This window comes from Macaca fascicularis, chromosome 13 (assembly GCF_037993035.2).
Source record: "Macaca fascicularis isolate 582-1 chromosome 13, T2T-MFA8v1.1".
Taxonomy (NCBI): domain Eukaryota; kingdom Metazoa; phylum Chordata; class Mammalia; order Primates; family Cercopithecidae; genus Macaca; species Macaca fascicularis.
In genome coordinates, this window is record NC_088387.1 from 52416741 (window position 1) to 52429439 (window position 12699).

Below are 12699 nucleotides of genomic sequence, written 5' to 3' on the forward strand. Positions count from 1 at the left end.
TCCCAAGGTCTGAGTGAAACGTCCCCAAGTGCTCCTGTTCACCCTGGCTCTGTCGTTGCATCACATAGTCTCAGCCACTCTGAGCTCCATGTCACTGTGGGAACCAGCCACCACAGTTCTAGCAACAGTCAGAGCCAAAGAGTTCTCTGTTTTCCTGTTTTCCAGAGAAAATGCTAGTTGCTTCTCTGTGAGCAGGATTTCCATTTGGTGAGGAGATGCCATTGTGAATAAAAGTTAGTAGGATGTGGGAAAGAGCACAGGCCAGGCCTACCGTGGGCCTTGTGGAGCCAGTGCCTCTCTGCATATGGGTCTGCTGGTTCACATGCAGAACCGAGGAAGGCCCCCTTGCCCTCTCTGCTGCCTGTGCAGTCTTTCTTTCCAATGACAGACGAAATAAACTGAAAGTGGTCCCTGTCCTTAAGCAGCTTATGTTCTAAAAATAACCGTACCAGAAGTGCTGTTCTATTATACTGAAGATCTCTCCTCTAATACATTGTTTTAACACTTTAATCATTTTCCTCATTTTAAATTTTCATTTCTCTGAGAAAGACAAAGATCAGGATTGCAGATCATGGTGTTGTAGATCTGGAAAGGTCACCGAAGCCAGCCCTCTTCTTTACCAGTGGGGAAACCTCCGCACAGAAAGGCTGTGACCGGCACGGGTAGTTGAGTGATCAAACCAGAACGGAGGCCACGGGTTTTCACTCCCATTTTATTCTGTTGAATACCATGCTATTTGTACAAGCACTTAAGAAAGGAGAAGAAAGGGTTAAGGCTTAACAAGCACATTCATGTCGAAAAAGTCATAGATGTCTCCTCTTTTGTCAGAATAGAGATTTTGATCTCATGAAGTATAATAGGATGAAGATTCTTGTCCCATTTTTAGAAACACAGGTTTGAAAACCTGCATTCATCTAATCTTTCAAATTTTGCAGTGGCAATACATTCTCTGACTGAAATGTCTAATGCCATACCTGTTTGGAATATCGAGATGAAGAGGTCAGTAGGAGGTAGCCTTCTAGATCTTTTTGCTAAAGCTGTAAGCAGAATTTGACAGTGACAACTTCAATAGCACTCTTAAGCTGAGAGGCTGGGAAATGAGGTCAGCAGCATCACACTCTCAAAGAATGGAAAGGTTCGGGATTGAAAGCAGTGGTGACCAATCTTGAGCTTCACCCTAAGGGACTTTGCCAAAAACAAAGTCCCTCTGCAAATTCTCTGAAGCTTTCAGAAAGTGGTGTACGACTGTGTAGTTGGTTTTCTACCTTCTTAATCTCACATAATCTGTCCATACCCACTTATCCCTTTCCATCCCTGTTGATTTTTCTCTATACCCGGCCCGAGTCATCTCACACCCAGACTGCTGTACCTGCCGTCGTTGCCTTCCTTCTCCTTCTCCCTCAATTTTGCCAAGCTAATTTTCCTAAAATGGCTGTCTTCGTGTGCTGCTGACCTGAGAAAAATGCTGAGTGGCGCCCGAGTGCCCTTCCCCAGTCTGCTGTCTGTGTGCTTCTCTGGTCCTCTCCCTTTCTCCTTCCTCCTTCCTCACCAATCTCAACTGTCCATCCCCCTTAATGGCACAGTGCACATCAGCACAGTGAGTGAGGGTGTGGTGCTGGCAGTCTGGTGGCCTGAGCCTAAATCCTGCCCTGCCAGCCTGTGACCTCAGACAAGTTAGGTAGCTTCTCTGGCCTCTTTTTTCTAATCTGTTAAGGGAGACAACAAGGCTTTGTAAGGATTATATGAAATACTCTAGGTTTTTAAAAGTTTGTGGAGCAGCGTCTGGCACTTAATAAGTGCTATTAGTTATTACTGTTATTATCACTCTGTTTTTTTATGCTTTGTTCCTGTTATTGGTTTCACTTTTGTAAGTCCTTCACTTCCTCCACGGCTCCACATTATCTTGTCTCCCCTTTTCTGACAGCACTGGTTCATAATAGGTCCTTTCCCATGTTTTCAGCTTTCTTTGCAGTACTGGTGCCATGCACAGCACTGTTCCAGCCACAGTGACCTGCCCGTGTGCCCCAGACCCTTCAGGCACTCTCCCGTCTCAGGGCCTTTGTGCTGCTGTTTTCTGCTTGGAGTGCTCTTCCCCGAGATGGCCCGTGGCTGCTCCTTCTTCATCCAGGTCTCTTTTCCCCTCAGAGAGGCCTTCCCTGACTATACCATTTAAAATAGCATTCCCCTTCACCGTACATACATTCACCCGCTGCTTTCTTGTCATAATGTTTATCACTACCAGGCAAGTATAATGATTTTCTTCTTATCTCCACTTGAACGGTAAGCTCCGTGAGAGGATAGACTTTGTTGTGTTGACAGCCTTGTCCCTAGAGCCTAGAAAAGTTCTTGGCATATAGTAGGAGTTGAAACGTGTTTCTTTTGTTTTTTTAGTTTTGAATTTTTGTGGGTACATAATGGGTGTATATAGGAGTTACATGAGACATTTTGATACTGGCATGCAATGTGTAATAATCACATCAGGGTGAGTAGGGTATCCACCACCTCAAGCATTTATCCTTTGTGTTTATCCTTTGTGTGAAACGTGTTTCTTTGATAAATATATGGTAATAAGAGCTTTTCTAGATGTACATTCCAGCATTAGAAGTGTAGAAACTGATTCAGAAAGGGAGTGCACACATCCAATAGGAGAAGCATGATTTTACATGAGCCCTGCCAGGTGCATGAGGCCGAGGAGGAAGATTGTTGCTGAATGATGCTGAATAAGTGATTTCATCAGCAACATTTAAGGGTCCCTGGCATGTGTACGGCACTGGACAAGGCATTATGGGAGACACACAGGCATTTCTCTAAAGCTTTGTAGTCTTACTTGGGAAGGCAAGCGTAAATACATAAGAAGCTAAATACCAACCCACAGTGAAAGAAACATTGCCAAATTGTAAATGATTATCAGTGATTATTACCTACCAAAGGTTTACAAAATTTATTTACAAAGGGCCAGATAATAAATATTTTAGGTCCGTCATAACTGCTCAACTCTGCTGTCAGAGTTTAAAAGCAGCCATAAACTTTAGGTAAGTAACAAGTGGGCATGGTTTGATTTGGCCTGAAGGCCTTCAATTCTGTAGATTTTGTGGACTGGTCGTGAAAGGTTTTTCTCGGGAGTTACAACTTGAGTAGAGAGTGAGCAGTTGAATAAAAGGAGCAATTGAATAAAAGGAAAAATTAGATTATGTATGGAATGCTTAGGAGACATGGAACAAATCAGCCTGGCTAGTGTTTAGACACGTGGTTCCTTATTAACTAGATTTCTATTGTAGGGGCATTTCTGCCCCTACAATAGAAAGTCCTGTCCTTAAGCTTGCACCCAATGCATTAAACAAGTATCATCACCCCTACTATAGTTGGAAGTAAGGATGGGGGCCTTTATTAATTGCTCTGCTTCTAACCTGCTTCCTGTAGTGGGAATATAATTGCCTGTCCTTTCTAGAGTGAGGTTGTTTAGGTTCACTTCCCAGCTGTACCAACTATTAGCTGTGTGACATTTAGCAAGTGACTTAATCACTCTGAGCCTCATTCTCTCCATCTGTGAGAGAAGGATAATAATCATATTGGGATTATGAGGATGTAGTGGGATAATCCATGTAAAATGCTGAGTACAGTAGTACTGGCAATAATAAAGCTCAGAAAATGATGGCTGTTATTTTTATAACCTCTAAATTAGATTGAAAACATTAGTGTTGTTTTGTTGGAATTATTTTGAATTCCTAAAGTGTGTATATGCTCAGGAAGCTTGACTGTGTCACTTTGTATAAGTAGATTAAACTGGTAAGCTTTATAAAAAAGACATAGATGATGGAAATATTTGCTTGCCTCAGCCTTATCTCAAAGGAACGAATCTCTTCTAATCATTCTTAATTCATAACCCTATGCTTAAGAATTGTTAATCATGGAACATACCTGTGAAGGTTGATGGCCGTAGTTCAAACTACCTATGTGGCTGGAAATTCCAAGGTCAAAATTATAGATTAAAGTAATTCCAGGGCAGTACTGCCCCCAACTACATCAGTGTATCCTCTCTGGAAGAACAATAGACTTTAAACCCAGATCTCACAAGCTTTGTACAGATTAAGTTCCAAGGATCATAAGTTAATGAAACAACAAAACTCCTCCCAACACCACAAGCAAGGTTTAGTAGGAATAAGAAACAATAAACTGCAAATCAGTTGGCAGCAGACACTTCGAATATTGGAATTGGCAGATACAGACTATAAAATATACTTAATGTAATTCTTAGAAGAATTAAAAGAAGGTATAGAAACAAGTATAGAAATTAGAGCTTATTATAATTGACTGGTTGTTTTTAAAAGAATCAGTAGCAGTACAGTAGTATGGCCTGGATATTTGGTGGCTCATATCTTGCCCCTGACAGACCAGGTTTGCTCGCACATGCACACACATACACAGTGTTTTTTGGTTTATTCCATTCAACATACATTTTTTATACCAAGCATTTTGTTAGACATTAGGTAGAGAAGACCAAGAATATGATTACAAGATGATGCTTATCTTTGAGGAGCTTATCTTTAAGAGTAGACTATCTTATAGTCTACTCTTGCCTTTGTTTTCCAAAGGCGGTCAGTCTTTGGAAGGCTGAAGACAAAAGACAATGGAGACTACAGTCTTAACGGCCTAACAAGATTTTTTGGCTGCCATTTTACTCCCCACACATAGCCAGGCCTGTCCTCCAGCATACTAGTCAGCTCAGTTCATCTAGACCAAAAATCAGTATACCTTGAGTACATAGTGTCCACTGTTTTGGAGTTGTCATTTCATTAGTAGAATCCTTTGATACCAGGGATTTCTCTAGATTTGGGGCGTTATAAGCTCCCTGCTGCCTAGAACTCCTAACTCACTGCCCAAAGAATTCATTTATTTAAAAAATGAGGGCAATACATTAACAGGAAAACTGCCCATTTATCCCCAGGCATTTTATCACATTGAGAAGTAACTGAAACATAAACAGTATTAATTCTGAATATCCTAACCTAGTGTAGTAAAGACATTTATATAAGTACTTATAAGGTCCGAGTGAAGTAATTCATATCATGAGAGAATGAAATACTGAAGGACAATAGGGAAAGAGTGACATGTTATCTGAGTGGGAGCCTGAAAGTTTCAAAAAGGACATGGCATTTGACCTGGGGTTTAAAACGAGATTTTGATAGCTGGCTAAGGAGGTAGGGATTGTGGAGGGCATCCTGGCCTAAAAGAAGAGCAAGAGCAAAGGCACAGGTCAGAGGCTTGAAAGTATGAAGACGGTTTCTGCAGAGGTGAGAAATGTGGCTGAAATTTACAAAAATGGCACTCTTGCATCCCCCACTGTGGAGTTTCCTCTTTTTGCCCTCTCCACCCACTTTTCCCTGTTACTCTGCATCTCCTGTGTTCCACTTGGGATGACCCCTGTTGAGATACTTGGAGAGGAATAACTTTCCTGTGCACATTAATGAGACTGCCAGAAATAAAACGTTTTATTTATGTGACTGTGAAACCAAATTTTCACGTGCATTACTAAATGATATCTTGGAATGGGTGGTTGGGGAATGTTTTTCAGGTTGAAAATATCCTCTTGCATGACCGAGGCCACTATGTCCTGTGTGACTTTGGAAGTGCCACCAACAAATTCCAGAATCCACAAACTGAGGGAGTCAATGCAGTAGAAGATGAGATTAAGAAGTAAGCTTTTTCTCCTTTCATGGAGTTTTGTCCACAATCAGATGAGCAACTTTACTTTCAGCTTATGGGTGAGAAGATCAGGGTGGGGAGAGAATGGTGATAGTTGTCCTTCGTCTCAGAGCATCATGGTCACAGTTGGGTTGTTTGCCTTTAAGTGAAGAATGAGGAGGGGTTTATAAGCATACATCAGAGTAAAAGGAAGGACTCTTAGAGCTCTTTATCAGTGGTCCTGTGGTCATTGCACATAAATGTTTTGATTTATGATGTCACAGAGCCTATAAAAAGCTGAGAGGTGCACACACTATAATATAAAGTACTAGGATGTTTTTAAGTATGATCACAGCAGCCATGACATTATCAGTCAAACAGATGTGCTTTTTACTGTACCCTAAATTGCTCCTTCCTTCCTGCTCATAAGGCAATCTAAGTGGAAATAATGGTGAGTAGGTTATTAAAGTCTCTGCAGATACTGAATCACAGACTTTCACGAGAAAAAGCTTATTTAGATTTGTGACTCCAATAAGAGCCTGACCCATTTTCTCCTTATGTCCACATTGTTGGATATTTTACAGGTAACAGCACTCACTATTACTACTAATAAGTCAACAGTCTAGCCTGCACACCTACATCCTGATCTTCTCTGTCCTTTTCATGCATCACCCCAGACAACCATGCCTGGGGCAAGAAGACACTGATTGACCCAAGGCCCTGAGGGATGCCTAGACCTGTCCCATCTGGGATCTAGAGACTAAAGCAGCATAAATCACATGCTTGGTAACACCAAGACACTCACTTTGAGGATGTGCTTATACTACTTTTTTCTGGAGCGAGAGATAAAACTGTTATTTCAACCTGATTCCAGGAGCAAAGATGAAGGGCTCTTGATTCCATCCACTCCTCACCCCAGCCAGGGCCCACTTTCTGCTCTTCTCCAGAGCACCACAGTCAGTATTACATCTCTGTGTTGAGCCACATGTAAAGGCCATTTTTAAAACAACAAATTGGCAAAATATAGTATCAGAATAAGAATTGGTAAGAGAAGATTTTGTCATTTGAGGACCAAGAAAAGTTGCTTTTAGAAATTATTTAATGCAGCCGGGCACGGTAGCTCAAGCCTGTAATCCCAGCACTTTGGGAGGCCGAGACGGGCGGATCACAAGGTCAGGAGATTGAGACCATCCTGGCTAACACGGTGAAACCCCGTCTCTACTAAAAAATACAAAAAACTAGCCGGGCGAGGTGGCGGGCGCCTGTAGTCCCAGCTGCTTGGGAGGCTGAGGCAGGAGAATGGCGTGAACCCGGGAGGCAGAGCTTGCAGTGAGCTGAGATCCGGCCACTGCACTCCAGCCTGGGCGACAGAGCAAGACTCCGTCTCAAAAAAAAAAAAAAAAAAAAAAGAAATTATTTAATGCATTAGTGTCTGAGTCCCCACATGTTCGTAGACTAGGAGGACTGCTGCCAGAGGGCCATGGTGTGATGATATGATTGTACCAGGGACAGTCTTTCATTTTATCTGTACTAATATTTCATACTCTCTTCTGCAGATTGCTCCCAGGGATTCTATTAATGTAAAAAGAAAAAAAAAGTGTTTCTGCTGCTCCTGGTTTTTAATTATACTATTGACATATTTAACAAAAAATGAATCTCTTGATTGTAGATATACAACGCTGTCTTATCGAGCACCAGAAATGGTCAACCTGTACAGTGGCAAAATCATCACTACGAAGGCAGACATTTGGGTAGGTGTCAAGTAACCTATCCATACCTCAGATAGCAGCAGTCTTGACTGTAAATTCCCAAGGTTAATGCACACAGTGCTATAGCATGGTGGCTACCATACCATATCATTGTCTACTTGCCCCTCAAGGTTCTTGATGTGAGAATACCAGCCACTGCTTCTTGAAGCATGATAAAGAAAATTACTTCCAAGCTCTGTGGAAATTATTTAGATTTTTTTTTCATGCATATGTTACTGGTTCTTAAGAGCAAAACAGGTAAATACTTATTCTTTACTGGAGCACAATTTGGTAATAATGGTAGAAATATTGTAACTCAGCTGCTAACAGTGGTGTTGGGTTCTAAAACTCACGTTTCTAATATATTAATAGTCTGTAGTTTTTATATCTAGTAAATGTGAATGGTGCCAGTTTCTCATTAGATCCATTTAGAGTCATGATAAATAAACCACTAGTAGCAATCTGCTATCTTTATTTTTTTAGGCTCTTGGATGTTTGTTGTATAAATTATGCTACTTCACTTTACCATTTGGGGAGAGTCAGGTGGCAATTTGTGATGGAAACTTCACAATTCCTGATAATTCTCGATATTCTCAAGACATGCACTGCCTAATTAGTAAGTATTTTAAGCTTCTAGTTTCATATTTTTATTTCTGATCACAAAGAATGAATTGGCGGATAAAGGGGGATTAGATTCCAGGAGTAATGAGTTAGATGCAAAGGTAAAGAAATTAGTTGATAATGATTGGGAACTCAAAGACAATGTAACAGTGTCTAGTTAGAGTGGTGGGTCTTTTTGCTAGAAATCTGAAGTTCTGTTTCACACCTGAGCCCAGCCACCCAAGCAGAAATCCTAACTGCCTGGAGCAGAATAGTGCTTCTATATTCTGTTGCAGTCTCTATGAAAGCTTCGGTACCAAAGGAGTCCAGCTGACTCATATCAAGTGATAAGAAATTCATCTTTGCAAAACTGGAAGCAACTCAAATGAAAATGATTGCAGTGCATTCACTGGGGTGAATACATAATTAAGACTATATAACTCCATGGAACCAGGTTTTTCCTCTCATTTAGGTTAATCACGGGATTTTGATAAGATGCATCTAAACTCAATGCTTTCTTAAAAATAGTCTTAAGATTCCCCACTATTTGGTATCATCATAGCAAGCATATGTACTAACATTCATTAACCAGATGGTAGAATAAGTAATCTTTAAAAAAAAAAAAAAAAAAAAAAGAATAATCTTTGCACAAAGCCCCTATACTAAAATGCTAAAGAAGCAGAGATTTTTATCATCTTTCCACATTGGTCAAGACTCTTAACATCTAAGTTTTAACTGTTATGGATTGATTATAAATCTTGAGTAACCCAGTTTGGGTCCTGCATGGGGATATACTGGAAAAAATAGAAGCAGCAAATGTGAGTGGAGCATCTGACATTTGTTGAGGGCCTACTTATGCCTCATTTAATTCTTAAAATCCTTTATATATTAAGTATAATTATTCCCATTATGCAAATGAGAAAACTGAAACTGAGAAAATGTAGATAACTTATCCACTTAACATAGATACAGCTTTTAAGGTGCTGCCCATTCCATTGTGCCAGTTTTGTCAATCAGCCTCTTCCATTTATTAACAAAAAAAGGAGGAATATTTAAAGGACTAGATTATGACATTTAATAATTGTTGAATTGTTTTAAGAGATAAAGCATTATATTCATGTTAGAATTCCAGGTATGTAAGTGAGATTGGTAGGAAATATGGGAAAATGGCCAACTTTGATATTAGACTAGTATTATTTTTTGATAATTTTTAAAACATTTATGCAGTAAATTCATATTGGGAAAAACAACTCTTTATGAATATCTATACCATGGACATCTTTCCCAAACTGCTTGCAGAACATTTGGCAACTCCACTGTCACCCTAAACGCACAGATCTAAAATTAAGTTTATCATCATTAGCCCTCCTTCCTTCTTTTTACCCTCAATACCTAGTTCCCCTGCCCTCTTTTCAGTTTCTCTCAGTGGTATCACCATTGAAGCCTATAAAAGTGAAATTTAAGATTTCTTTGGATCCAGCTAGCAAGAGAGAGGAAAGGTTCAATCATTTTCTCAGTCATATTCCTTTTTTGGAGTTTCTACTATTTTCTTTATACGTACATCACTGTCACCATAGTATATACAGACTCTGTCAGCTCATGCCTCTACTGTTGGACTGGTCACCAGCTTTTCTCTCTCTCTTCAACCCATCCAGCACACCCTCACCAAAAGTTTCCTCTTATAAAACACCACCTCTCATGTCCCTGATTAGGAAACTAGCGGCTTGCCAATGGTCCCACAGTAGGGCTCAGCTTCTTAGCATGGCATTTAAGATTCTGATTCTGATTGCATGCCACCCACTCAGCCTTCTCTCTACCCTGTCCTTCTGGCTCCTCTGTTTACTTGCAGCAAGACACTCTCTTGTCTTTCTCCACGTCCTTCTTTGCTCAGACTGTTCTCTCAACTGGAATGTCTTTTTCACTGCTTCCCCCCTGACTGACTTCTGTCCTGCTTTCAAGGGCCAGCTCAAGCTCTGCCTCTTCTGCAAGGCGGTCACAAGGCTGCAGCCTCCCTGATCTTTTTGGAACTTAGTGTCCAGAGCATTCACTTTATTATTTAAGCAGTCAGCTGCCTTGTGTTGTTGTTTGCATATATATGTGTATGTTTGTGGTCTTCTTAAGGATTTTTTTTCCTCCTAAGGATTTTTCCAGCCTCAGGGAGGCAGAAGCTTAGAGGACCTGGAAATAGACAATTGATCTATAGGTCACAGGAAAAGTAAATATGCATATGTTACTTTGTAATTTTTTTAAATCTGGAAACCAGCTAATATTTCCAACAAAAGAATAAGTAAATTCATGAAATTTGGGTTTTGGTTATAATTATTAAGAATAATCATTCATTTAGTAAGATAAGATGAACCAAGGAAGCCCATGGTAAGACCGTGTAACCTCCTAGGTATTGGAGTATGCAGGTGGTAACTTTCATATTGAGAGCTTGAGTGGTAAGATGGTGTAACGTCCTAGGTATCAAAGTATGAAGGTGGTAACTTTCATATTGAGAGCTTGAGTCCCTCTGGTGCAAAGCATAGAATATGAACTTTAAGTATCTTTGCTACAATCCACATATTTTATTTTTATTTTCTTATAGATATTAAATATTTCAGGAACATTAGAGCTTCTCTTTCTAAGGGGGAGAAAAGGGGCTAATTATACTGTCTGAGTTCTATGAAAAATAAAAGTTTAAAAACAAAACATTGGGAATAGAGAGAGTAATGATGCTTCCTAACTAGTGTAATAACTGTTGGAATATTATTAAATAAATTCACGTATGTTTGCCTTAGGATATATGTTGGAACCAGACCCTGACAAAAGGCCGGATATTTACCAGGTGTCCTACTTCTCATTTAAGCTACTCAAGAAAGAGTGCCCAATTCCAAATGTACAGGTACGTGAATGGTGCTACTTAAAGGGACTAAACATTATCAGATTGCCATTTTGAGTTCCTGGGGTGTTAATCAACTGTTTAAATGAATATAGATGTCCCTTGCTTTATCTACTAGGGGGCGTTCAAGCAAAGCTAATTGTGAAGCAATCGCCATAAAGGGAATCCAATTTTCCCATGGAATTTAATTATAAAACTGAAGCAATTGTACTGAACAAAAAAAATGCCCTAGGGATTGAGTTGGACACTCTGAATGAAGATTGACCAACTTCATGTCTGTCAACTCTTCTAGTTCTCTAAGAGCCACATGCCTGTTGTAGTCACCTGGAGGTGATTAGGCAGGCTGCTTTCCTGAGGCAAGGCCTTGGACATGCCCCCATGCCTGTTAGAACCTACGCCCCCTGTCCCTGTTCTCCTTCCTTGCTGCAGAGCTTTCTTGATTTTGCTTCTGCTGTTGGCCATTTATAACTCACACTCCTCTTTCTCTGTCCTTCCAGCACATCAAGCCATAAGAATGTTTTCTACATTTAGTAATCCTAAACTCTGCACTCACAGTTTTCAGAGTAAAATGCTTGCATATGTCCTTTTTACAGACTTCAAATGTTGATAATACGGCTGGGCGTGGTGGCTCATGTCTGTAATCCCAACACTTTGGGAGGCTGAGGAGGGTGGATCACCTGAGGTCAGGAGTTCAAGACCAGCCTGACCAACATGGCAAAACCCCATCTCTACTAAAAATCCTTGCATATTTTTCATGTCATATTGTGATCTATTTTTCTTAAACATTTTGTGAATAGATGCTATAATAAATAGATTCTAACCTGAAATTTTCTTGCTAGTTCCTCGAATAATGAACTTTTGATTTCACTGCTGGGGCTTAAGGGTGCTACTCCTCTTTCACTCTCACATTTGAAATCAGATGTGGGGTCATCCAGGTGGAGCTCAGAATATTGGCTTTATTACTAATAAGCTTGAGTCAGAAGATGCAGCTCGACCAGTCAGGCTCCCTAGCATTAGACCCACATGACTGAGATGTAAACACCTGATTCCTGGGGGACCGGCTCTTCTCTAAAGGAAGGAGGGCAACAGCAAACTGGACCAGCTCAGTTTTTCCACAGTCTTATCAGTCATAAAAGTCAACTCTTCTCCTTTGGGAGAGGAATGCTTGAAGAAGAGGAAGTGCTAGAAGTTTTCCAGCAGAAAAATCTCCCCTCACCTGGAAACGTGAAGGAAGCGAGAGGACCCTCCTAAAAGGCCAGTTTTATAGCTAGTAGTATGTGTTGGGTTTCCCAGATTAAAACGAGGGATACTGTGCAGTAACCAAACATGACTTTCTTCTTTTGTAGTCCCACTTTTCCATTCGTAAAGTTAAATAATGTGAGATCTAAGTGGAAGCATTCAGATTGGTAGCTAGTTTTTCAAAAGTACACCTCACAAGTCTCATGTCGTTTGGTACTCAGTAGTGGCAAGCACCTGTTTTAGGGTTAGGGACAGCTAGCTGGTGCTCCCTCATGAGGTATTATTAGATGGATAGTGCAGATTTCAAGCCAGAGGAACTCTCCTTGGCTTGTGGACTGAGGAGTGCCTCACGTGTTGGAAAGGGTACTGGCTCAGCAGCCATACACAGGGGTGGCTGTGGTTTTCTCTGAGCATTCTGACTAGCAGACTCCGTGCACCCTGGTTTGACACATTGATAAGCTCGAACGAAGATCTGTCTGGGATCCAGAATAATACCAGCTGCAGACTTTTCCTTCCCATTTCTTTCATAGCATCACTTCTAAGCTGTGG

The 12699-nt window shown here is 40.6% G+C and overlaps 1 protein-coding gene across 27 annotated transcripts in view; it reads left to right on the forward strand.

Annotated features, from left to right (window-relative positions):
* Positions 1 to 12699, forward strand: part of AAK1 (AP2 associated kinase 1) — a 179260-nt gene that overhangs the window by 103289 nt on the left and 63272 nt on the right. For all 27 annotated transcript variants that reach the window (XM_045369157.3, XM_045369165.3, XM_045369162.3 and 24 more), the window contains exons 6-9: positions 5573 to 5694; positions 7352 to 7433; positions 7914 to 8046; positions 10811 to 10914. In XM_045369157.3, coding sequence (XP_045225092.2) covers positions 5573 to 5694; positions 7352 to 7433; positions 7914 to 8046; positions 10811 to 10914 — 441 coding nt within the window. The remainder of the gene's footprint in view (positions 1 to 5572; positions 5695 to 7351; positions 7434 to 7913; positions 8047 to 10810; positions 10915 to 12699) is intronic.